This window comes from Oncorhynchus nerka, linkage group LG28 (genome assembly GCF_034236695.1).
Source record: "Oncorhynchus nerka isolate Pitt River linkage group LG28, Oner_Uvic_2.0, whole genome shotgun sequence".
NCBI lineage: Eukaryota > Metazoa > Chordata > Actinopteri > Salmoniformes > Salmonidae > Oncorhynchus > Oncorhynchus nerka.
Window position 1 is genome coordinate 80,635,643 of NC_088423.1, and position 27,028 is coordinate 80,662,670.

Genomic DNA, 27,028 nt, shown 5'->3' on the forward strand with positions numbered 1-27,028 from the left:
ATTAAAGCATAAAGGAACAGAATGCTTCAATTCAAAATGTGTGATTTGTGGTCAGGCTGAATATTCAAATGCATTACCTTGACAATGTTTCAAAGATCCTAGCAGGTTGTTGCACCTCTCAGAACATTACAGGAGCAGAAAGGCAGTTGAGCAGAATGGTAAACAGATTAGTGACTTGTGTTATACCGATGATCCAGGTTTTTCCTGCCTGTTACATTGGTGCTGTAACTCAGGTGATGTCCATACAGTGTGTCCATACAGAGTGTGTCACAGTATAGCAGACTGGGTTTGACACCTTGACTGAGATCTGAAGTTTCCCAGATGTTTCTAAACTTAGCACAGCAGGTTCATGTGGTCTTGAGTACCACCAACAAATATGTAAACAGTTTTCTCAATGTCCCTCTAAGATATCAAATACTATTTCCCTCAATGCAGACGCACATTAAACATCTGAAATAATGGAATGGCCTTTACAATATGTTTCCTGGTGCACTGTACACAATATTGAAATGTCACCCAATCAAACATATGCTTATACAATGCTGAGTGCAGAGGATGGCAAATTAGATGGATGCTGTAATTCCTGTGCACTCAGGCACCACATCACATCATACAAATGGATCTCCCAAGAGCAAAGTCTCACTTACCTTTTGTACAGACCAGAATCAAAAAGCATTACAATTACTGCATGTGTCAAAACCACACATAAACACTGTATCAAATTAATATTGTTATGGGTCTATGAAATCATACAAACCAGGCATAACCCTTTACAAAGGGACAAGATGCTGGATAATAGAATAGCACAATATTGTAGTCCTCAACATGTCGATTTGGGAATCACTATTAGTGACACCTGGTTTAAACCTCAAGGCTCTTATTATTCTTATAGGGTCATGAATGAATGCATACAGCACATTAACATATGATCTCTCCAACAGGCCTAGCAAATCCTGACTCATTATTTCTTTCTCTGTTTTCCTGCTGTTAGTACACTGCACTCAGAATCTATCATGCAGAATACATTCAGAATATTGTCTCTGGCACTGTAATAATATTAATTTTTTTTGTGTAATTGTAGGCTACTTTAATTTTACTTAATTAAATATGTGAAGTGTGTAGGCTTTTGAAGGGAATACTATTTCATTTGATCAAAAGGAAGATTATGTTTGTGTCTGACACATTGCAAAAATGAGTGTTACAGTTTTCATTCAAGGTTGGACTGATACACACTGAATAAATTAGCAATTATTGTTATAGGAAACACACTGCTAGTTTAAAAATGACCTAATTTGATTCCTTTATAGACTCAATTACAATATTTTGACATTGTTATTGGTGTGTGAACTCCAAATACTCATTTATATACTATTCTAGTGGTCAAGAGGGCCATATATGAGGCCTGTAATTAAGTCTACACTACATGCAAATCTTCAAACTGACCTACTTCTTCTTTTCACATCAGACACTCAGCTAAAATCCATAAATTAAGGAAATTAACTGATGGGGCCCAGGGCAACTTTGTAAGCTATTTAAATCTTTAAATTTACAACATCCCTGCATACTTCATATAATTGAACTAACTGCAGGGTTGTTACTTTAATGAGAAAAAAATCCTGTCTTCTTGCCTCCAGTTTGTACTCCTGAAGACAACAAATGTATGCCAGAGGGCAAGTTTATCTTGCCCTGTTAGGGGGGCTGCTTCCTAAGGCAGCTCTGATTTATTTCCAATTCTTATAACCGTTCAGTTTGGCGCGGCAATCACCAGACACGAACAAGGTAACCACCTCCTCCTCTACGTGACGCGTTTTAATTCGATCAATCAGATAAATTGGAGCCAAATGCAGCCCTTATTGCAATCGAATTCACATTATTATTGTATTCCTTCACTATTATTTTTTCTTTGGACCAATAATCATTTCCCACACTGGTTGGCGCCAAATATCAAGAAACCAAATAGCTGAGCGCGGTGGAGTGTCTGGATTCGACAGTAGTCCTACAGTAATTACCGTGTTCAGTGCAACATAAATTATTCACAGTTATTTACACGCAAATAAACAAACACGCAAATAAATAAATAATCACAAGCCTATGTGAGCACCTGCCCAGGAAGGAGGCAGAGCAAAGAGATATCACTTTGACTTCCACAGGGCGCCTTTTAGCCTACTATAAGTGTGATGCAACATTGATTTCATTTTGGGGGGCATAGTAGCGTTTTATATAACATTTAAAAAATTGTTTAACATAATGCATCTTTAGGTAAATTTGTCAAATCGTCTAACTGGCTAGCAGCCTGCCTCGCTGTTTGCATAGGAAATCTGTCACTGCAGACATCTCCATCTAGCCCTGTGCTATAATTGAAATGGCGCGTTTAGCTGGAGGCAGGTTGTGAGGGCGCTTTCTGCAATAGCAGAATGCATGTCGATAGACGTCATTTGGTTTTAATGGCCTACAGGACATTTGGCGTTACTACTGGAGACATTAGTGGAGAAGGGACAGGGGAAAATCGCCGCATGAAAAGTATCCAAGGAAATCTACATATGATTATTTTATTGACACTTTGTCAACAAGTTACCAGTGTGCCTTTGTAATAGCTGTAAGTACACGACTAGGGAAGCGTGCCCTGTTTTACTTATTTAACTGGAGAATGGAAATGTATGCCTAGCTGGAAATGCCTGGGGGATTTTTACATCAGACGAAATGACAATGATTAAAATCTGTTTTTTCCTGCTCTAAATATATTGAGCGACGTGACACTTGCTTGATATTGAATAGCACTTAACCGTTTACCCCCTGCAAACCAGAACGTTAAAACGTTACGGGGGCTGATATATTTATATTTTTTACCGGAAAATACGAAAAATCTGACATTAATTATTATATCTGGTCATATACATCATTTTTGTAAAAGGGAGAGAGTATCACTTATTCGTTTTTAAAATCTGACTGGGTGCGAGTAGAGCTAATTGTAGCCTAATCCTTGCCCCAGAGGCGTTTGGGCAGCCCGGAGCAAGAATTCTTTTTTAGCGCTGCTCTGTTATTTAGAGACAGGATTATTGGCTTTCTTCTCATAACAGACCGGTAGTATCATTTAAGAAAAAAAAGACACTCAAGAAGCTAAAATACGAAGCAGGATTTGACCGACTCAAATTTTTAACTGTATACAAATAAGAACCGAAAAGGGAAAGGAGAGGTCTCTTCTATGTATAAGGTAAGAACGCTGCTTTGCTTCTTCCTGTACCGCTTTTGTGGAAAGAGCTTGGTCTGAGCAAGTCAGCCAGCATCAGCTATAGATAGATCTTTAAAGCCACAGCGACCCTTCTTTTTAATCAATGTAGCTTTCACTGTTAGATTCACATGTTTTAGAACAGTTTGTGGATACAGTGTTGGCAGTTTCGTTCCAAAGGAGCGGATTCTACTTGAGGAATGCTTGGGTCAGCTATTGGATGGCACTCTAGTTCTACGACACTCCGGGCATGTGAAAAAGGGGAACGCAGTCATCAGCTGGGACTGATATAAACTGGCACTGATTCCCTCGGACTCCTACGATGTTTGAAACGGTATGACTAAATTCATATTAAGATACGGAATTTCCTCATGGTATGATAGCCTACAGTATCAGCGAACAAACTATACTCAACACCAGGTAATTTGGAATAACTTCACTTGTAGTAGGGCTATGTTTTGTCCAGTCTGGGAAAGGTGTGAATGTTTGTCTAGGCTGTAGTCTTTCCCTTGTTGTCTATTGATGCTGTTGGCATATTTACGCATTCATTTTACGCATTGTTCGCTTTTGAATCAAACGTCTCTGGATCATAATTTCATGATGGTAGAAATGAGTAAGACGCCATATTGTGCATCTGGTTATCCGTGGGCATCCATGTAAACTGTGTTCAAGAGGGCAAAAGTGGATACTCTATGGATCTCTGCTACTGTGCATGTTCTTTGGGCTATTTGATTTACTATGGATCTCTGCTACTGTGCATGTTCTTTGGGCTATTTGATTTTATAACAGTTATGCACATTCTGATCTTTACTTTGTGCAATTGTCAAATATATTTCTTTGGTACACCATTGCCCACAGTGAAACCCAACTCTTGTGAACGTTTCAAACCCGCTTATTGGCTAGAGTTACTACAGCTGGAATGTTGGTCAATAGGAAACTGTTATAACACAAAGTCAGGGAACAGACGTCAGTTGATCTCATTCAAACGAGTCAATGGTAATAGTTCCGGTATTTGTCTTTTTTTATTTGAGAACTCTTGTGAGACTATAAAGGAATCGAGTTTCTTGGCTTATAGCCTTTTAATAATGTTAATCTTTACCCCCATATTGATCATATATATAATAGTATATATATATATAGGAAAACATATTATTTTATATATATATACATAAAATAATATGTTTTCCAATATTTCACGTTACCCTTCTTCAACTCCTCCCATTTTAACCCTGTGTGTGTGTGTGTGTGTGTGTGTGTGTGTGTGTGTGCGTGCGCTCATCCTATCTGGTATATATTCCCCAACAATATTATCGCTATTGGTTACTGTGGCCCATGGCTAAATGAAGAGGTGGGATAGCCTCATACGCCAAAAACTTCTTAAGTCTTTTGAAGTCTTTCTTTCACTGGGGCCTGAAATGTATCATCCAGCGTCGTATTAAATGATCATTATTCCTGAAGGCTTGGTGGTTTATACAGCGAGGCGGGCAACACCCTGGAAAATTCTGTAGTCTTCAACAACACTTTGTACCCCAGGGCATCTCGCCTGGAGCAAAGGGCTGAATGAGCCCTAACAACTGCCTTCTGTTTACCTTTTATGGTTAAAATTCAAAGCTTAGTAAATGTGCTCTTGCATGGAAGAACTAGTTGATGAAATGCCTTTCTTTCAAATTATAATAATTTAGTTTATTCCAGCGACCCGCCATTTTTGCAGACATGATGGATATATATTTTTTCATGAAACCATATCCTAATGTAAGTTGCTTGACATTTTCTAACTATATCTGTTTCCAATGAAACTGACTCTGATATTAATTAAACGTTTGTGAGTTGAGATGTTGGGATTTAAATGAGAGGCATGTGCGTAATTTTTGCAAATTACAAAGTAAATAACCATAGGAAAACATGTTATTTTGATCAATCTTAATTAAATTCGATTGTGGTGATTGGTTGTACGCAAACTTGAGGAACTATTGTCCCCAAAACCCACATGCCTGTTTAATAGCCTACATCATTGTTTAACCCAACTCTTGACGAACTGTATCCATGCGCCTCGGACTGCGCTGTGGCCTGAAGCGCGCCAACCCAGTGTATGCTACCTGGATGTTTGGGAGGGATTCATCTAACGGATAGTTGACATTCATGAAGTGGTCATATGTTTCTCATGCCTTCCATCCAACATCCCCAATATTCACACCAGCCTGAGGACTTGCATCCTTTCTTGTTGAACATGTGGCAAAAGCGTGCCCACGTTTCTAAAAGGTCATTGGAGGATTCCCGAGCAATTCATTAAAACCCCTGACCATGTACATTTACATACATTTTCATGACAGATATTATAGAGTTATAAAGTAGTTTGTCTTCACATCTTGGTTGGTCCTGTTATTTTGTATAGTGTTTGATACATATAATTTAACTTGACTCCTATGATATGAGATGCTATTTTTAATGCACCAGTAACTTTTTTAAATGTTTCATTTCCATGTATAGGACATTATTGTGTGGGGTTCAAATAAAGAAACAACACAACTGTCTTGTAAGGGGTGAATGTTTTCTTATGTGTGGTTCAGGAACAGAGTTCATCGAGAACAAATGCCCTGGATTCCGTATTCTCAGATTGGTGGTTGGTGTGTCTGGGCATATCACGTCTAACACATAACACGACCTTTAATTAGAATATTGCAGTTAGTTTTATCCCCCTAGAGGCTGACACCTAGCATTCCTCTTTCTGGAGCCGTAATAATCATCCTCCTATCCTGCCCTCCGGTGTTGAATGAAAAGATGCAAACATACTTCATTAGAACGGTGGCAATAATTTGTAAACTAAATATGCGAGCAGACAGACATGGAAGTGATCTGATAAGGCTCAGGATCGCACTGGTGGAAGATACAGACTTTCTGAGACCCGAGTAAATTATGATGTCTATGGCTTTTCCATTTACTTGTTTTCAGGAAGGAAGAAGCATGTCACGACTGTCTTTGACCCGGTCCCCGGTATCTCCTATGTCCACACAAGGAATCCCTCTACCGGCTCAACTGACAAAATCGAATGCTCCGGTTCACATTGACGTCGGGGGACACATGTATACTAGTAGCCTGGCTACTCTCACCAAATACCCAGACTCAAGGTAAGGAATCGGATATTCTCATTCAATAAGTGAAATGTGTTTGTCGTTTATTATCCACAGTACCAAGATGTGCCACCCAAGGTGCTTTTGTTGTAGGATTCATTTTTAACATGTTTTTATATAGGAGTGTAGCCTACTGATACATATTGTATTTGAAGTTGTCTCCCACCATAAACTTAAATAAGTAATTGTGCTCAGTAACACTTTTGATTGGACATGATGCTCCAAAACCCCTCATTACAAGTGTTTGATATCAGTGATATACTTGATTGCTTTAATGATTGTTTCTCTCTAGTTTGATATTGTATATTGGATAGCCTAACCTCCATATGGCCTCATTTGAAATGTATTTGATTATAACATGTTTATAACACATGGACATTTGTTAATTGCAGTTGCTGACTCTTTTATTCACTGAAATGATGGTACAGGTTTATGCACGTTAATTGTACATTATGGAGAGGGAAAATGTCAGCTGTTATTTCCCATTATAGTAACAAAACCAATGTATCTAAAACCATCTCTAATCCATGTCCAAATGATTTGCAACTAAAATGAGCCATGCAACTTTATAGTAAAGCTAATGGTTTATGCTGAAGTTAGTTCATACTTTCTATAGAAATCACCCCTTATGTTATATATTCCATGAGCTACATGCCAAGTCAATTGCTATTACTAGAAGCCAGAGTTTCAGCTAAGCCAAGGTAAACATACATCAGTTTGTAGGAAGATCTAAGGAAATGCTTAGAGGAAATGTATCAATATAAGTCTTGGATATTCACACAGCTCTGACAGGAAATCACTGTCAACTACTTTGTTTTCTATGTCCATAAACCAGCATTATTCATCTTGTTGTGAGAAAATCTCCATGCCTATAATAGGCCATTGTTTATCCTTAGTATTATTATGTCATGTCTGTCATTGCTATAAGCTGTGTGTTTGGTTCATTTAAGAGGGTTGGACAGCAAGACAGGACAAGACACTGCAGGTACACAATACCTGAGTGAACATTTTTGTTATTACTAGCATTATGTGCATATTACCCATCGTTTTATGACATTAGAATTATAATTTCAGTAAATCAATAGTTGATATATTTGGATGACTTTCCAGATGTTCAAATACAGGTTGTTTCATACACACTCACTGTACCGCCACACACATTCCCTGGATGTACATTATGCAAATGATACCGTGTTGTGTTACACCTTTGTCTATACTATTTATCATGTAACATTTACACCCCCATGTACCTCACACAGTGGCGGTCGGTGCCGTTTAAGACGAGGGAGGACGTTTTTTTAATGAGCATGGCCTTATTTCTGTTAAAGCATATTGGATGACTGCCATTCATTTCCATTCACCCAATTCAATGTAACAGCGTTAGGTTTAGGCTACAACACTATACTCAAATTTCCCTATACCAATCATGATGTTGCTGTAACAGCCTATGAATGAACGTTTATAAAGTTGGTGCACACAGGTCGAGAGAACAATTTGAGGCGACAGACAGTGACACATGGACAGACAATGACCCTTTCAATACATTTAGCTGATCTAGGGTGTAATCATTAGTCCAACAGTTGCAAACAAGAGTTTCTGTTGGACAAATTCAGGTAGGTTTATCCTTGTTTTGTTTTTCAACAGAATCCGCAGAATGAATACACTTCTGATCATGTGGAAACAGTTCACTTTCATAGCAGGCAGATTGTATTCCTTCTCACGTCGATGCAGACTCCTCCTCTTACCTTTTCCCTTCGCTTGTGGACTTCAATGCACAACACATCAGCTGTATGTGACCAGGCAAACAACCTTTCCATGCCAAACCATATCATAACCGCTACACACAGCCTACATTGTTGATTTTTTTTTAAAGAAGGAAATTCACTGATGATGGCCCTTCCCTTCCTCCTCTGAGGAGCCTTCACTGACCTCACATGATGATATTGCATAATGATGTTACACATTGCATATACATTATACACAAGGGTGAAAAGCCATACAAATGTAACAAACATGCTGTATAGTAGGGAGCTCAGAAGCAATGCTTTTACAGTAAGAGTAAAGACAGGATACAACTGTGTATGTGAGAGCCAGTCTCCCTCTCTCTCTCTCTCTCTCTCTCTCTCTCTCTCTCTCTCTCTCTCTCTCTCTCTCTCTCTCTTCAGTGTTCCACACAGTCTGCCTCAGGGGTGCACTTTCCTCTGGAGCCAGTGGAGGAGGAGCCCTCTTGTGTGAATTAGGATAATGGCTGACAGAAAGCAAAACAATTACACTGCAATAGCCAGACTTATATGCAGTCTTTTTAGAGGACATCCGGTGTGGTGTGCATGGAGGAGTCTAGTCCTAGTCCGCCATCCATGATCCACTGAAACTTGACAATTAAAGAACAAGGTTCAAAGAATTGTAAGTTGATGATGACTTTTAATAGATTGCTGCGTTAATAATGCAGAGTGCATAGAGAAACTTAGTCTAGTAACTAATGTCTGGGTATTCATCTTCCTCTGTACAGACTGCAGTAAGGGACAGGGGTCATCAAACATTGATACCCGCTCTGGGGAGTTCACAGTTAAGGAGATAAGCGTCAGAGCTCCATTCTACTGTGGCTGAGGAAAGTAAATGAGAAGAATATTACACAGACAAGGAAACTATTTTGAAATGACCCTTGACACAAGTTATTACTTATTTTGATAATTCATCTGGTTTCCATTATCTATGAGGGATGGCATATAGCATATAATATAGCATAAAAACAAAAAATCACCTTGGGTATTCAAACCAGCAACCTTTCAGTTACTGGCCCAACGCTCAAACTACTAAGCTACATGCAGTCACCCCTGGTACTGTCTACTATGCCAGGGGTTCTGCAGCATTTGGGACCCCCCCCCACACTCCTCTTGTTGGTGGAGAGAGCATTTTGCCGCTATAAACCACAATTTCTTGCAATTCTACACATTTTGCCATGTCTCATGTGTATTCATATAATATTTGAGTGACTCAAACATCACAACAAAATCTATGGGCAAACAAACCTAAAAACCTTGAGCTGACATGGGCTAGTTGATCTGGACATTTCTGACAAGTTATAAATAGCTCTCTAAAGTATACAATGGATAACATGACAAGAGGAAAACTGATGTTGCATGATTGCACCTTGTGCATTCTTCAATCATTTTTTTTAAGAGGGGGTGGGGGGGGTGGACCCCCACAGTTTGAAAACCACTGTAGTGTGCTACTATACCACTTGTTCTACATTCACTCAATATACCACTCTCCAAACGCACTATTACTCCCCTTTATGAATGTCTTTTACACATGAACAACATTATTCATTAAAGTTTGAAATAGTCAAGAGTTCAGTAATGTTTGAACCTTCAGTTTTAATCTCTGTGTACACTTGACAATGGGCATCCCTACCCATTTGTAAATCTATTCACACAGCCAGTGTACTGGCCTTGAAGTTGGGTTTGATACATTCATCCAAACACACTCTGGGCATTTGTTTTCACAGACATATGTAAGATGTCCTGCAATGTATGTCAAAATTCATTGGGAATCTATTGAAGACAGCTCAGGTCTTTCATTTTGGAGAGAGTGAAAAGCTGCACTTGTCTTGACCCACCCACATCCCTAGCCATGAGTTTCAGACTCTAAACTGTTAGTCTGACATGTGTAGGTCCATGAGATGTCTACCTACCGCCTGTGCACCCACGCTGCCTCTACTCAGCACCGCTGGGATGTGAGATCAGAGATGCTTCTGTCCTTCACAAACTCCCACTCTGCCCCTCTCTCTCTCTCTGACTCTCTCTCTCTCTCTCTCTCTCTCTCTCTCTCTCTCTCTCTCTCTCTCTCTCTCTCAGGCAGGCAGGCAGGATGGTGTATAGCTCTCTACTTGTCTGACATGACAGAAACAAAGCTGGGTGAGGGCGGGGGTCCGTCTTTCAGGTGCGGAGGGCCCCCAATCAGTGATTTACCAAAAGGAAACACTGAGACCGAGGGAGATACAGAAATGGAGAGAGGGAAAAAGAAAGAAAAGAAAAACAGGCAGCATTTTAATTGCTTTTAAAAAAAAGTGGAGATGAAAAACAGAGTTAGCCTGGAGGGGTATGGTGAAATTCTAGCTGGAAGAATTGCAAGACCATATGAGAAAGGAACACCTCGGGCATAACAGGGAGATGAGTATTGGTTTTTTATAAAGCATTTTGCATCGATTTTCAGAGAGAAAGGGAGAAAGAGAGAGGGAAAAGATGGAGAGAGAGAAAGAGAGAGAGAAGGGGAGGGAAAGTGAGTGGAGAGAAAGAGAGGGAAAGCATCTTTGAACTGGCTCTCTTTATACAGTTAACAGGAAAGGAAAAACATGGCAAATTCTACATGATAGGATTCAGTCTATACCTGATGAAGCCCTTTGATACAGTCACTGTGTGTGTCTTTACAAAGCAAAGGATTGTAAGGGAAAGTCAATGCAATTCGCTTTAGAGATTTAACTATAAAGTCAAAACTGCAAAATGGTCCCGTGTGGCTCAGTTGGTAGAACATGGTGCTTGCAATGTTGGAGTTGTGGGTTTGATTCTCACGGGGGACCCGTATGAAAATGCATGTACTCACTAACTGTAAGTTGCTCTGGATAAGAGTGTCTGCTAATGACTAAAATGTGTGTGTAGATTCCCATAGCATCTCTCTTTCTTGTGTTATGTCTTATAACAGGATTTAACAGTCACTGGGCAAAAGCAGCTTGTGAGAATGAGACTTTCTGGTGATCTTCTTTGTGGTTTAACTGTACTCAGCTGACCTAAAAGCTGTTAGCATGATTAAAGAGCTGATTACATCAGAACAATGACAACAGAGAAGACTTCTCTCTGCCAAGAGCTGTTTCTGGGAGAGAGGAGGGAAATGTTTCAGTCAAACCATTTTAAAGGTTACTCCAACCTGGACTGCCACTTCTACAGAAAACTGTTGAGTGACACATACAAATACTTAAGTAAAACAGCGATAGAGACACCATGTCAATCATGTCTCTAATAATGACCAACATAAAAGTCCTAATCCTAGTCCTTCCAGGTCTATAGCTATTATCACCTAGTGAAGATCTGAGGTGAAATGAATTAACTAATGGTTGAGAGCTACAGTAGCTAATGATGTAGGATCTTAATTTGGGCCAGTTTGCTACATCAGGAAAAGAATCCTGCAGCAACTGGAAATGTAAATTATTATGTGGATTATAATTAAGGGATTTTTTTGTAAGGGAAAATCAAGTCTGAAATTTAAAAGTGGACATTACAAACTTCAGAAGCCTTTGTAAATGTCAAATACACTACACGTTTTTAATTTCCTGCAAAGTCCTCTTGCAACAGGGTGATCAAATTAAGATCTTACATCTGGACCTCGACAACCTCACAAGAGATGAGAGAAATGTGTAGTTGTCCAACCATATCTCAAGGCATCTTATCGACAGTATATGGTGGGTGAAAGCTAACATATTACTGCATTTTCCAGTGTTAGCCAGGCTCCTTATTCACTCCTGGTTACATTTCGAGAGGCCGACTATGGATGGATGCTTGGCAATCTACAGGTGTCTTATTACTTAGAAGTTATGTCCATAATTCATGGAATTTCCCTCTGTTGTTCTGCATTCTAATGGAAAATCTGCGTCAGTGATTTTAGAGAAATGACTTTTTGAGTGAATGCTGTTTCACAGCACGAGGTGGAATAGTCACACTTCTGGTCTTATTTGTTTTCTAAGATGAACCAAATCAATACATAATTCAATAGAACATTTGTATTCAAAACACAAATAGGTATCAGAGCATCATGGATTCAAATGCTATAGAGAAACATATATCATATTTCATTGTAGCAAACCCCAGGTAAATGTTTTATTAAGCCTTTAGTAATCGAGCTTTAAACTGAACCCATAACATTAATATCTGTGAGTACCAGCTGAGACACTGTATGTTGTCCTAATCACACAGCAGAAGGGACACTTCAAACAGGCCTGGAACACAGGAAGTGTCCCTTATAAGCCCCTTGTTTCAACCAGGATGCTGATACATTTCAGACTTAGAGCTAATAAAATGGAAAAAATAAATGGATGGTAATTGTTTGAAGGCAGCCGCTCAACTCAACCTCATTCCATTATATGTGTGTGTTTCAATTTCCAGAATCAGCCGTCTGTTTAATGGCACAGAGCCCATCGTGCTGGACAGCTTGAAGCAGCACTACTTCATCGACAGGGATGGAGAAATATTCCGTTACATTCTCAGCTTCCTCAGGACCTGCAAACTGCTTCTCCCAGATGACTTCAAGGTACATGATGATTTGTATTTGCACACCATAGCATCATGTGTACAGTATCTGCGCAGTAGGAACTCACACAGTGTAGAAATATACAAAGGATAGATGATTGATTCAAAGTTTGATCTTCCCTCTCATCTGAGAGGAATGTCCAACATGTTAGTTTTAGCTGTCTATCAATTTATATTATAAACATTATTTAGCATTACTTTCACATTCTATAAGTCAATATCAGCAGTCATATTTTTTATTACTAAAACATTGGAAATCTAATCTAATGAATCCCCACCGATTTATCATTAAAGTGATGCTTTGAAGGTATTGAATCATTTCAGCCAGTAGTTCTGAATTCGATATGTTACGAATTGCAAATGATTCTATATATATTTTTAATACAATTTGTACAATATGTTACAATTTGTAAGTGCTTAAGATCCCAGACTGAACATTTAATATACCGTGGAGGAAAGGTGAAAATTCGGTCAAAAACATAACATAGTTCTGTGATGTGAACCAAAGCCCAGAGCTGTTGTTTCTCACACAAAAAAAATGATTTCTATAGAGGTGAGGCCAGGTGAAACAGGCTGTATAGCCCCTGTTCCACTTGTTCCAGTCTGACAGTACCACCCAGTCTCCCAGCCACTGCCTCTCTCTCTGCTCTCAATAGAGTGCCATGACAGTTTAAAGGAACTGGGCTTGAGAGGGAAGTAGGAATACTAGAGGAGGCGAGAATAATGTGGTCTTGATTCTGACAGAGGGGAATGTGTGGGGAGGGAGTGTACTGTAGTGGATGTCTACAGACAGACAGACACACACGCACGCACACACACACACGCACGTGCGCACGCACGCACGCACACACACACACACACACACATTTTTATACAGTGCTCTATCTGGGAAACTGGAGCGACTTTGGTCCATGTTAGCCCACTGTGGCTGCACACACCTGTCTCCTGTTTCAGAGTGCGCATGAGGAGACTCCTTCCTGGATGCGCGTGGCTTAGCAAAACAACCGGCTCTGGAAATATACACATATTATTGTTACTAAGTTATTCTACTTAGAAACAGAGCAAAGATTCAGGCCAACGATCGATCATGGACTCTGGCCAAATCTTCTGTGATATAACCACTTTGATCGATATAAAACACAATTAGTAAAATGTCAAGTTCCGGTTGATGATGTCTAAGGAGAGCATATTCAGTGCTCCATCTGTTCCTGTCCATCCGGATCCCTTTTAGTTCAGTCTATTATACCCACATGTCCATGTCTTTCCCTGTCGGCTTGGACTAGTTCATCACTCTGGCTAAGGGGAGTAGAGGAGAGGCAGATCCCCCTGGCTAACTCTCAGGGCCAAGCATTATGGCTGAATGGGGACTGACCTGAACAACAGTGAGAACACGAAGCTTCCTTCACATTTTTGGCAAATTACATTTTGGTTTGATCTGTATAGTGTACTGTATGGAAGCTATAGCTGTTCTCATCCACTCCTATTCTACACAGTCCAATCAGCCAATGACTGTAAGTCAAACGAATGCAGGATCAGGACTCATTGTTTCAACTCATTACATTAATTCCCTTGCATCAAATCAAATCCAAGTTTATTTGTCACGTGTGCTGAATACGACAGGTGTAGTAGACTTGACAGTGAAATGCTTACTTACAGGCTCTAACCAACAGTGCAAAAAAGGTATTAGGTGAACAATAGGTAGGTAAAGAAATAAAAACAACAGTAAAAAGACAGTGAAAAATAACAGTAGCGAGGCTACATACAGACACCGGTTAGTTGGGCTTATTGAGGTAGTATGTACATGTAGATATGGTTAAAGTGACTATGCATATATGATAAACAGAGAGTAGCAGTAGTGTAAAGAGGTGTTGGGAAGGGGGCACACAATACAAATAGTCCGGGTAGCCATTTGAGTCCTTGTTCAGGAGTCTTATGGCTTGGGGGTAAAAACTGTTGAGAAGCCTTTTTGTCCTAGACTTGGCACTCCGGTACCGCTTGCCATGCGGTAGTAGAGGGAACAGTCTATGACTGGGGTCTTTGACAATTTTTAGGGCCTTCCTCTGACACTGCCTGGTGTGGAGGTCCTGGATGGCAGGCAGCTTAGCCCCAGTGATGTACTGGGCCGTACGCACTACCCTCTGTAGTGCCTCGCGGTCGGAGGCCGAGCAATTGCCGTACCAGGCAGTGATGCAACCGGTCAGGATGCTCTCGATGTTGCAGCTGTAGAACCTTTTGAGGATCTGAGGACCCATGCCAAATCTTTTTAGTTTCTTGAGGGGGAAGAGGCTTTGTTGTGCCCTCTTCACGTGCCCTCATCCAGCCTCCTCTCTCTCTCTCTCTCTCTGTTGATCTGCATACCTTTCAATTTGTGTGAACTCTGAAAAAAATGCAAATACGGTTAGGATGACTTGAGTATGTTCTTATCTGAACACAATCAGTGTTGGCGTCGCCCCAGGCCTGGCTCTCTTCTGCTGCTGGCAGCCAACATGCTGTGTGTTTAGCTAAATCAATGTGAAAGCCTGCTTAGCAGTATAGTAACAAATATTCAGCATATATCAGTAGATGTAATACAATATTCACCCTTAATGTGCTTTCCACATGACATATTTCAGACATTATTCAGACTACAATGAATCACAAAGAGTGTAAGCAATGCTCAGTCAATTCGGTGATGGTCCTTAACCATTCCGGTGTGTTTTTGCATGTTACAATTATATTCTTATATCAATGAACAGTAAGTTCTTTATTTCTCAGTTCGATCCAGTAGATTTCTCAGCCACTCACAGTGATAGACAAAGTGTTATTATAATATTAAGGCTAACTCATTTTAACATTCATTATCGTCTTATTCATTATCACTGCATATAGGTCAGTGGTGTTGCCATATCCATGTCAAATGACAGTGCAGAAGGTAACTTCTAATTTGGTTGGTTTATTTAGCTGTAAAAACTATTTTGTTCCTGTTCCCCTCTATCTGTATGCTCTCTCTTTCTCTCTCTCTCTCTCTTTCTCTCTCTCTCTCTCTCTCTCTGTCTCTCTCTCTCTTCTCTTTCTCTCTCTCTCTCTCTCTCTCTCTCTCTCTCTCTCTCTCTGTCTCTCTCTCTCTGTATGCTCCTTCTCTTTCTCTCTCTCTCTCTCTCTCTCTCTCTCTCTCTCTCTCTCTCTCTCTCTCTCTCTCTGTATGCTCCTTCTCTTTCTCTCTCTCCCCATCTCTCTATGTTGCTCTCCCTCCCTCCCTCCATCCTTCCCTGCGATGTTGCCTTGCCAGTGGGTGATCAGGTCGGATCATTATTTTGGAGCTCAACCGGCCTGTCTGGACACAGGATTGTGGGATAGATTGTCTCTTTGAGCTGGCAGCATACAGCCAAGACAGAGCTGTTGGGCCTGTCTCCCCTCTCATCCTCACTTCAGCATTACGTTAGGATTATTCTGTTGTTTTCTGTTCTGCCCGGCTCAGGCTCAGGATGACTAAAGTGCCTCACAGACAGACCCCTGTTAAAAACACATCCATCCGTGGCTTCAAACCTGTGAAGGATGAGGAGCTACACTTCGATACAGAGAGCACCCCTAAGGGGGAACGTCTCTTTATGTATTTTGTCAGCCGCAGTGAGGAGGGCCTAGAGAAGGCTGAGAAAAAAAGTGACCGAACCACCCCTTCGCATTCTGTAATATTAAATATTAGAATGTCGGCTTAAGATGTGTTGCGTCACCGCCTGCTTCAGCTAGAGTTGGTTTTGGGCCATTCCTGGTTTTCAGATGGGGGGTCGAATGAGGGTTAAAGAAGCAGAAGGTTTTTCATGTTAGGGTTTTTCATACAGGGGGATACTCTGTACCCAGCAGTGTCTGAAGAGGCGAGGGAAAACTCTTTTTAGATTTGGTTTTCCCAGCACCACTAGCACCCCCAGCACCCAACACCCCCAGTACCCAACACCCAACACCCACAGCCAATGATGATGCAGTCAGACTGAAACAGGCACGCTCTCTTTCTTTCCTCTGCACAAACCCTAACTTACTTTAGAAGTGCAAATACATGGAGGGTATGGCAACTCATTATGACATGGGAAATATTGTTTCCCTTTGTGCTAGGTTGAAGATGACAATTGTTAAGACAACAAGATTCTAATATCCCATAGCTCTTTTCAACAATGTGACCAGCTATGCTAGTTAGCAACTCTGCTGGTAGTTAGCAACAGTGCAGGTCCAAGATTTGTGACAACGTTATCTTAACCTCTGTGTATTTTCGACCTACCCTTTGTACAGGAAATGCATCAAATAACATTTTAGGAATGCAGCACCCATAAATGTAGCAATTTACCTTTGTCTAATTTCCAGCTAGTGCTTCTGGTAGCTAAATCAATTACTGATTGTTTTGCTAGCATATTTACAATACTCATCTGACGCAATATACAATTGTGATATCAGAACTTAACATCGGGCCACTATTCACATTAGACATTACCATAAATCCCCTCTGTGTAAAGCATGCATAAAAAAATCAACCATGGCTTATATTATAATTATCCTCATGTTCACTTCTTCTCCCATATATATTCCCCTCACATCCCCTCTGTTAGCTAACTACCAATAGCTTGCCTTTCTTCCTCAGTCTTCCTGGTATTTTCTATGGTAGTGTTGAACGATGGTGCCATCTGGTCTTGTGGGAAATTAGAGGCAAGAGCGCAGGGGCAAATGGCCCCCAGCAAGCACGGCCCAGGGGGGGAGGCAGCTAGGCAATCTGCTGCAGCTAGACTGTCTGCACATAGGAATGTACCATCCCATCCCACATCACTGCAGCCTGGGCTCGCTGAGCCTCGCCTCACTGACACAGGCCTCTATAGAGTAGAGCTCAATACAACATGCTAGAGGATTGCTCAGCCCTGCCAACAGCTACTGTTGGAGTAGAGAGTGACTGGCTGATTGCAGCTACAGTATGGCCATGGTTAGCATGGTAATAAAAAAACAATACAGGCCTTTCTTGTAAACAACTGGAGACTGATCTGGTTTACCAGTGAATCATTCTTCAATCTGAGATATTTGAATGTTCAATGTGAGCCTAACCGAGATCATTTGTAACCAGGAAATACCATGAGATGAATATGAGGGACTGACTATAAAATACACTCTTTTAAAACCACTTCGATAGGGAAGTGATTTTTTCGTAGCGGCTTAGGAGAATTTACACAGCAGGTTAGGATAATTAACATAGCAGGTTGGTTAGGAGACTGAGGTTAAGGTTAGGAAAAGGGTTAGGGTTAGCAAAAATGCTCTCCTAACTTGCTAAGAAAATTACTTTGTATCGAAGTGCCGTGAAAAGGACAAAGAGGCATGAAATTACTTGGATTTGAGTGTTTGTGCATGTTTCCTATCCTGTCCCATCCAGGAGTTCCACCTGCTGTACGAGGAGGCTCGGTACTACCAGCTGTCCCCCATGATTAAGGAGCTGGAACGTTGGAAGCAGGAGAGGGAGCAGCGCAGGACGGCCCAGCCCTGTGACTGCCTGGTGGTGCGGGTGACGCCTGACCTAGGTGAGAGGATCGCCCTTAGCGGGGAGAAGGTGCTCATCGAGGAGATCTTCCCCGAGACTGGAGACGTCATGTGCAACTCGGTGAACGCCGGCTGGAACCAGGACCCCACGCACGTCATCCGCTTCCCCCTCAACGGCTACTGCAGGCTCAACTCTGTCCAGGTAGATAACGTTTTGTCTGTGCATGAATGTCGGCAGCCATCTTTAATCATCACTAGAAGTTTTTTTTCCTGAGGATGTAAACCCCAGAGAGCCTCTGTGACTTCTGTTTTCCTATAGTCTTGAGGGAGCAGGATTTAAAGTGGGTATAGTGGTGTATCACGTTTTACAGGTGTGAAGTTGACTGTTGACTGTTCTAAAGTCATCACTGGTGATCTATAGGACAAGGACTTCACTTTGAAATGTCCATGTAAAGGCATGTGACATGATTTGTAGTCTGCGTGTAGCCACAGACAAGATGACTGTTCTGTAGCAACAACCCCTCATCACAACTCACATGGGATAATAGTTACTCTGATGTGATTTAGAGTGGATTTGTTTAAGATGTTCAGAGATAGTGACACGTTTTTTCAGCCACTTGTAGGTTTATGTCACAGCAATAATATTCATCTTCCTCTCAGAAAGCACTCTTCCCTCTCCAAGGTTTGAATGAGGCTTTAAGGAGCAGAGCAGCCTCTCACCACAGCTCTGTGGTATCATCAACACCTCATTGCCAATAGCCATACAGATGAACACATAGAGGAGCCTCACCCAGCGCCCAGCATGCCCCACACTACCCCCAACACGCCAGGCAGGCGTTCTGCTCTGACACCTCCACCGCCCTCCTGCCAATGTGAGAGACCACCTCCGGGTCTGCTGCCTAGCTGCCTGAGCAGCGGGACAAAGCCTGTCTCCTCTCCACTGTCTGTCTGCCTGCGCTCTGCGCCATGTTTTCTTCTCTTAAAAATGAGAGGGGTGAAAAAAATGATATGCATAATTTACGTTTGACTCCTTTTTAAGACACAGCTCCTCTTTTTAAAAAGACTCCAATATAACACCGCCCGGGGAGATTGAAATACACGTATTGCATTTTTTAATACCATACTTACAATTTCTCAAACAGCCTAAACCGGTTTATACTTCTTTTATAGATTTTTAAATGGCTTGCAATATAATTAATTGGCCGCATCAACTAACACAACATTTTCCCACTATGTTTACCGCTGAGTTTGGTCTCAGTGTGCGCCGTACATCTGTCTCAAATGGACTGGGAAGGATCCCGACTATTTTAGTTTTCATTATCAGGCCTTTCCCACAGACTGTGGAGCTGAGGTGAAACCAACCCACAGACTCACTGTCTCTCTCGTGGAGCTGAGGTGAAACAAACCCACAGACTCACTGTCTCTGTTGAGCTGAGGTGAAACAAACCCACAGACTCACTGTCTCTCTGTTGAGCTGAGGTTAAACAAACCCACAGACTCACTGTCTCTCTGTTGAGCTGAGTTTAAACAAACCCACAGACTCACTGTCTCTCTGTTGAGCTGAGGTGAAACAAACCCACAGACTCACTGTCTCTCTGTTGAGCTGAGGTGAAACAAACCCACAGACTCACTGTCTCTCTGTTGAGCTGAGGTGAAACAAACCCACAGACTCACTGTTTCTCTCTGTGAAGCTAAGGTGAAACAAACCCCCAGACTCACTGTCTCTGTGGAGCTGAGGTGAAACCAACCCCATTATTCAGTGTCTGCATCCCAAATGGCACCATATGCCCTATATAGTGGGGAATATGGCACCTTATATAGGGAATAGGGTGTAATTTGGGACTCAGACAGCATGGGAATGACTTGGCGCTGGCATAAACGGGAGCCTGCCCTCTCTTCAGGGTTACCTGTTTGTGATGTTTGTGTTAGTGAATGAGGGACACAGTGGGGCTCTAGAGGGCTTTGTCTCAACGTATAGCCTTTGCCCGGATGGGGAGGCGTTGTTCGCGGCAGGGCTCTTTCTCTCTCTGGGCTTGCCTCTTTAAGACAAACACACACACACACACACACACACGCACACGCACACACACACACACACACACACACACACACACACACACACACACACACACACACACACACACACACGCACACTGCAGTTAGGTTTGCAGTTAGGCTCATTGAGCTGCTGTAGGTGAGGGGAACAGAGAGCAGATGGAGGTGTTTTCTGGTGTAAGGGGAGATTTTTCTAAAGAACTTCCTCATCCTGTCCTGTGTCATTGGTATGAGAAGGTTATGAGAATAATCCTCATTTTACCTGGCCAGACAATGTGCCTGTGATCTGATTACAGTCCTGGACCCTGACCCAAGGGAATGCAACCACACCCTGCCCACAGAGGAAGAAAGAGAAGAAAAAAAAGAGGGAATGTTTTGAGAAAGAGATGGAAAATAGTGTTGGGAACTTGTGTGTATTTCCGTGTTGCCCTGGTTTGGATTCTTTAGTCTCTTCAGTCATCTGCTGCCCATAGTTACAGCATTTCTCTTCCGATACAAGGGCAGGTACATTCATTATAATTAATCACCAATAAGATTTTGGGAGGCTTACTAACTCATTCTGTCTGAGAAATCGTTCTTGCCAACTCCAACCTAAGAGAAAACCTATAAACAACCCCACCTTGGTAAGTGAACGATTCATTCCTCCAGTCATGAAGGAATTTAAGGGGAATAATGCAAACCACCTGTGATGTAGAGCCATGGGAAAAAAGGACTGGGACGCTTAAGAGGGAAAACATTTAGCTAAAGAGCCACAGAGGTGTACACACACACACACACACATGCACGCACGCACGCAAACACACACACACACAGTCCCGAAGCAGGAGCCGGCCGGTACCCACCTCCGTACATCACAGTGATGGAGCACTGTGATCAAACCAGACGCAATCCTTCCTTCATCACCCTGACAGCAACACTACTCTGAGACGGCCCCTGTCCTTCCTGTCCCCACTCACTGCCAGTGCTGCCAGGGCCGGGGACATTACATGGCCCAGCCACTCTTTCTGACACGCCATGTCACATAGCCAGCCTATCAATCCATACGGGGTCAGCTAGTAACAGGGAGAACATGGCTCCGCCCTGCCACCACCACCTCCATCACCACCACCCCTACCATCACCACCTCCATCACCACCACCCTCACCCTTCCGAGAAAAAAACACAGAGCACATGATAAACTTAGCTACCAACACTATTTCTGACCCTCCCTTGTCAAAGCTTTACTACAAACTTATATTGTGAACTTGTCTCTTAGACAAGGCAGCAGTTGTCCCCCCTAGAAATGGAACACGTTAGTGTGATCAGACAACCACTTTCTAATAGGTCTTTTGATGCTTGTGATGAAGTGGAGAATGAAGATGAGGTAGAAGCAACATTTTAATGGCCATGTATAGTTAAACATAGTAGGACTCCCTCTGTGTAGTCTGCTCTACCTGTCACTCACACCCAGCCCTACGTCCTGACAACTGGAGACTTAGACCCCAGCCCTACGTCCTGACAACTGGAGACATAGACCCCCAGTCCTACGACCTGACAACTGGATACTTAGACCCCAGCCCTACGTCCTGACAACTGGAGACTTAGACCCCCAGTCCTACGACCTGACAACTGGATACTTAGACCCCAGCCCTACGTCCTGACAACTGGAGACATAGACCCACAGTCCTACGTCCTGACAACTGGAGACATAGACCCACAGTCCTACGTCCTGACAACTGGGGACTTAGATTCCCAGTCCTACGTCCTGACAACTGGAGACTGAGACCCCCAGTCCTACATCCTGACAACTGGAGACTGAGACCCCCAGCCCTACGTCCTGACAACTGGGGACTGAGACCCCCAGTCCTACATCTTGACAACTGGAGATCGAGACCCCCAGTCCTACGTCCTGACAATTGGAGACTGAGACCCCCAGTCCTACGTCCTGACAACTGGAGACTGAGACCCCCAGTCCTACGTCCTGACAACTGGAGACTGAGACCCCCAGCCCTACGTCCTGACAACTGGAGACTTAGATTCCCAGTCCTACGTCCTGACATCTGGAGACTGAGACCCCCAGCCCTACGTCCTGACAACTGGAGACTTAGATTCCCAGTCCTACGTCCTGACATCTGGAGACTGAGACCCCCAGTCCTACGTCCTGACAACTGGGGACTTAGATTCCCAGTCCTACGTCCTGACATCTGGAGACGTAGACCCCCAGTCCTACGTCCTGACAACTGGAGACTTAGATTCCCAGTCCTACGTCCTGACATCTGGAGACTGAGACCCCCAGTCCTACGTCCTGACAACTGGAGACTGAGACCCCCAGTCCTACATCCTGACAACTGGAGACTGAGACCCCCAGCCCTACGTCCTGACAACTGGGGACTTAGATTCCCAGTCGTACGTCCTGACATCTGGAGACTGAGACCCCCAGTCCTACGTCCTGACAACTGGAGACTTAGATTCCCAGTCCTACGTCCTGACATCTGGAAACCGAGACCCCCAGTCCTACGTCCTGACAACTGGGGACTTAGATTCCCAGTCCTACGTCCTGACATCTGGAGACTGAGACCCCCAGTCCTACGTCCTGACAACTGAGGACTGAGACCCCCAGCCCTACATCCTGACATCTGGAGACGTAGACCCCCAGTCCTACGTCCTGACAACTGGAGACTGAGACCCCCAGTCCTACGTCCTGACAACTGGAGACTGAGACCCCCCGTCCTACGTCCTGACAACTGGAGACTTAGATTCCCAGTCCTACGTCCTGACATCTGGAGACTGAGATTCCCAGTCCTACGTCCTGACAACTGGAGACTTAGATTCCCAGTCCTACGTCCTGACATCTGGAGACTGAGACCCCCAGTCCTACGTCCTAACAACTGAGGACTGAGACCCCCAGCCCTACGTCCTGACATCTGGAGACGTAGACCCCCAGTCCTACGTCCTGACAACTGGAGACTGAGACCCCCAGTCCTACGTCCTGACAACTGGAGACTGAGACCCCCAGCCCTACGTCCTGACAACTGGAGACATAGACCCACAGTCCTACATCCTGACAACTGGAGACTGAGACCCCCAGCCCTACGTCCTGACAACTGGAGACTAAGACCCCCAGTCCTACGTCCTGACAACTGGAGACTGAGACCCCCAGTCCTACGTCCTGACAACTGGAGACTAAGACCCCCAGTCCTACATCCTGACAACTGGAGACTGAGACCCCCAGCCCCACGTCCTGACAACTGGAGACTAAGACCCCCAGTCCTACGTCCTGACAACTGGAGACTGAGACCCCCAGTCCTACGTCCTGACAACTGGAGACTTAGACCCCCAGTCCTACGTCCTGACAACTGGAGACTGAGACCCCCAGTCCTACGTCCTGACAACTGGAGACTTAGATTCCCAGTCCTACGTCCTGACATCTGGAGACTGAGATTCCCAGTCCTACGTCCTGACAACTGGAGACTTAGATTCCCAGTCCTACGTCCTGACATCTGGAGACTGAGACCCCCAGTCCTACATCCTAACAACTGAGGACTGAGACCCCCAGCCCTACGTCCTGACATCTGGAGGCGTAGACCCCCAGTCCTACGTCCTGACAACTGGAGACTGAGACCCCCAGTCCTACGTCCTGACAACTGGAGACTGAGACCCCCAGCCCTACGTCCTGACAACTGGAGACATAGACCCACAGTCCTACATCCTGACAACTGGAGACTGAGACCCCCAGCCCTACGTCCTGACAACTGGAGACTAAGACCCCCAGTCCTACGTCCTGACAACTGGGGACTTAGATTCCCAGTCCTACGTCCTGACATCTGGAGACTGAGACCCCCAGTCCTACGTCCTGACAACTGAGGACTGAGACCCCCAGCCCTACATCCTGACATCTGGAGACGTAGACCCCCAGTCCTACGTCCTGACAACTGGAGACTGAGACCCCCAGTCCTACGTCCTGACAACTGGAGACTGAGACCCCCAGTCCTACGTCCTGACAACTGGAGACTTAGATTCCCAGTCCTACGTCCTGACATCTGGAGACTGAGATTCCCAGTCCTACGTCCTGACAACTGGAGACTTAGATTCCCAGTCCTACGTCCTGACATCTGGAGACTGAGACCCCCAGTCCTACGTCCTAACAACTGAGGACTGAGACCCCCAGCCCTACGTCCTGACATCTGGAGACGTAGACCCCCAGTCCTACGTCCTGACAACTGGAGACTGAGACCCCCAGTCCTACGTCCTGACATCTGGAGACTGAGACCCCCAGTCCTACGTCCTGACAACTGGGGACTTAGATTCCCAGTCCTACGTCCTGACATCTGGAGACTGAGACCCCCAGTCCTACGTCCTGACAACTGAGGACTGAGACCCCCAGCCCTACATCCTGACATCTGGAGACTGAGACCCCCAGTCCTACGTCCTGACAACTGGAGACTGAGACCCCCAGTCCTACGCCCTGACAACTGGAGACTAAGACCCCCAGTCCTACGTCCTGACAACTGGAGACTGAGACCCCCAGCCCTACGTCCTGACAACTGGAAACTAAGACCCCCAGTCCTGCGTCCTGACATCTGGAGACGTAGACCCCCAGTCCTACATCCTGACAACTGGAGACTGAGACCCCCAGCCCTACGTCCTGACAACTGGAAACTAAGACCCCCAGTCCTGCATCCTGACAACTGGAGACTGAGACCCCCAGCCCTACGTCCTGACAACTGGAGACATAGACCCACAGTCCTACATCCTGACAACTGGAGACTGAGACCCCCAGCCCTACGTCCTGACAACTGGAGACTAAGACCCCCAGTCCTACGTCCTGACAACTGGAGACTGAGACCCCCAGTCCTACGTCCTGACAATTGGAGACTGAGACCCCCAGTCCTACGTCCTGACAACTGGAGACTGAGACCCCCAGCCCTACGTCCTGACAACTGGAAACTAAGACCCCCAGTTCTACGTCCTGACAACTGGAGACTAAGACCCCCAGTCCTACATCCTGACAACTGGAGACATAGACCCACAGTCCTACGTCCTGACAACTGGAGACTGAGACTCCCAGTCCTACGTCCTGACAACTGGAGACTAAGACCCCCAGTCCTACGTCCTGACAACTGGAGACTGAGACCCCCAGCCCTATGTCCTGACAACTGGAGACTGAGACCCCCAGTCCTACGTCCAGACAACTGGAGACATGAGACCCAGCAGTCCTACGTCCTGACAACTGGAGACTGAGACCCCCCTGCCCTATGTCCTGACAACTGGAGACATAGACCCCAGTCCTACGTCCTGACAACTGGAGACTGAGATCCCCAGCCCTATGTCCTGACAACTGGAGACTAAGACCCCAGTCCTACGTCCTGACAACTGGAGACTGAGACCCCCAGCCCTATGTCCTGACAACTGGAGACTGAGACCCCCAGTCCTACGTCCCTGACAACTGGAGACATAGACCCACAGTCCTATGTCCTGACAACTGGAGACTGAGACCCCCAGCCCTATGTCCTGACAACTGGAGACATAGACCCACAGTCCCTACGTCCTGACAACTGGAGACTGAGACCCCCAGCCCTATGTCCTGACAACTGGAGACTGAGACCCCCAGCCCTATGTCCTGACAACTGGAAACTAAGACCCCCAGTCCTACATCCTGACAACTGGAGACTAAGACCCCAGTCCTACATCCTGACAACTGGAGACATAGACCCACAGTCCCTACGTCCTGACAACTGGAGACTGAGACCCCCAGTCCTACGTCCTGACAACTGGAGACTAAGACCCCAGTCCTACGTCCTGACAACTGGAGACTGAGACCCCCAGCCCTATGTCCTGACAACTGGAGACTGAGACCCCCAGTCCTACGTCCTGACAACTGGAGACTGAGACCCCAGCCCCTACGTCCTGACAACTGGAGACATAGACCCCCACAGTCCTACATCCTGACAACTGGAGACTGAGACCCCCAGCCCTACGTCCTGACAACTGGAGACTAAGACCCCAGTCCTATGTCCTGACAACTGGAGACTGAGACCCCCAGTCCTACGTCCTGACAACTGGAGACTAAGACCCCCAGTCCCACAGTCCTACATCCTGACAACTGGAGACTGAGACCCCAGCCCCACGTCCTGACAACTGGAGACTAAGACCCCAGTCCTACGTCCTGACAACTGGAGACTGAGACCCCCAGTCCTACGTCCTGACAACTGGAGACTTAGACCCCAGTCCTACGTCCTGACAACTGGAGACTGAGACCCCAGTCCTACGTCCTGACAACTGGAGACTTAGATTCCCAGTCCTACGTCCTGACATCTGGAGACTGAGATTCCCAGTCCTACGTCCTGACAACTGGAGTCTTAGATTCCCAGTCCTACGTCCTGACATCTGGAGACTGAGACCCCCAGTCCCTACGTCCTGAACAACTGAGGACTGAGACCCCCAGCCCTACGTCCTGACATCTGGATGCGTAGACCCCCAGTCCTACGTCCTGACAACTGGAGACTGAGACCCCCAGTCCTACGTCCTGACAACTGGAGACTGAGACCCCCAGCCCTACGTCCTGACAACTGGAGACATAGACCCACAGTCCTACATCCTGACAACTGGAGACTGAGACCCCCAGCCCTACGTCCTGACAACTGGAGACTAAGACCCCAGTCCTCGTCCTGACAACTGGGGACTTAGATTCCCAGTCCTACGTCCTGACATCTGGAGACTGAGACCCCCAGTCCTACGTCCTGACAACTGAGGACTGAGACCCCCAGCCCTACATCCTGACATCTGGAGACGTAGACCCCCAGTCCTACGTCCTGACAACTGGAGACTGAGACCCCCAGTCCTACGTCCTGACAACT

The 27,028-nt window shown here is 44.7% G+C and overlaps 1 protein-coding gene across 5 annotated transcripts in view; it reads left to right on the forward strand.

Moving 5' to 3' along the window:
* The first annotated feature begins 2,319 nt into the window (after positions 1–2,319).
* The window catches only part of LOC115112476 (BTB/POZ domain-containing protein kctd15), a 50,975-nt gene continuing 26,266 nt past the window's right edge, over positions 2,320–27,028 (forward strand). Inside the window, exons 1-4 of one of the 5 annotated variants that reach the window (XM_065013169.1) lie at positions 2,320–2,596; positions 6,176–6,351; positions 12,510–12,654; positions 18,034–18,339. In XM_065013169.1, the coding sequence (XP_064869241.1) occupies positions 6,188–6,351; positions 12,510–12,654; positions 18,034–18,339 (615 nt within the window). In that variant the 5' untranslated portion in view covers positions 2,320–2,596; positions 6,176–6,187. The other 4 variants (XM_065013168.1, XM_065013167.1, XM_065013165.1 and 1 more) reach the window with 4 other exon arrangements.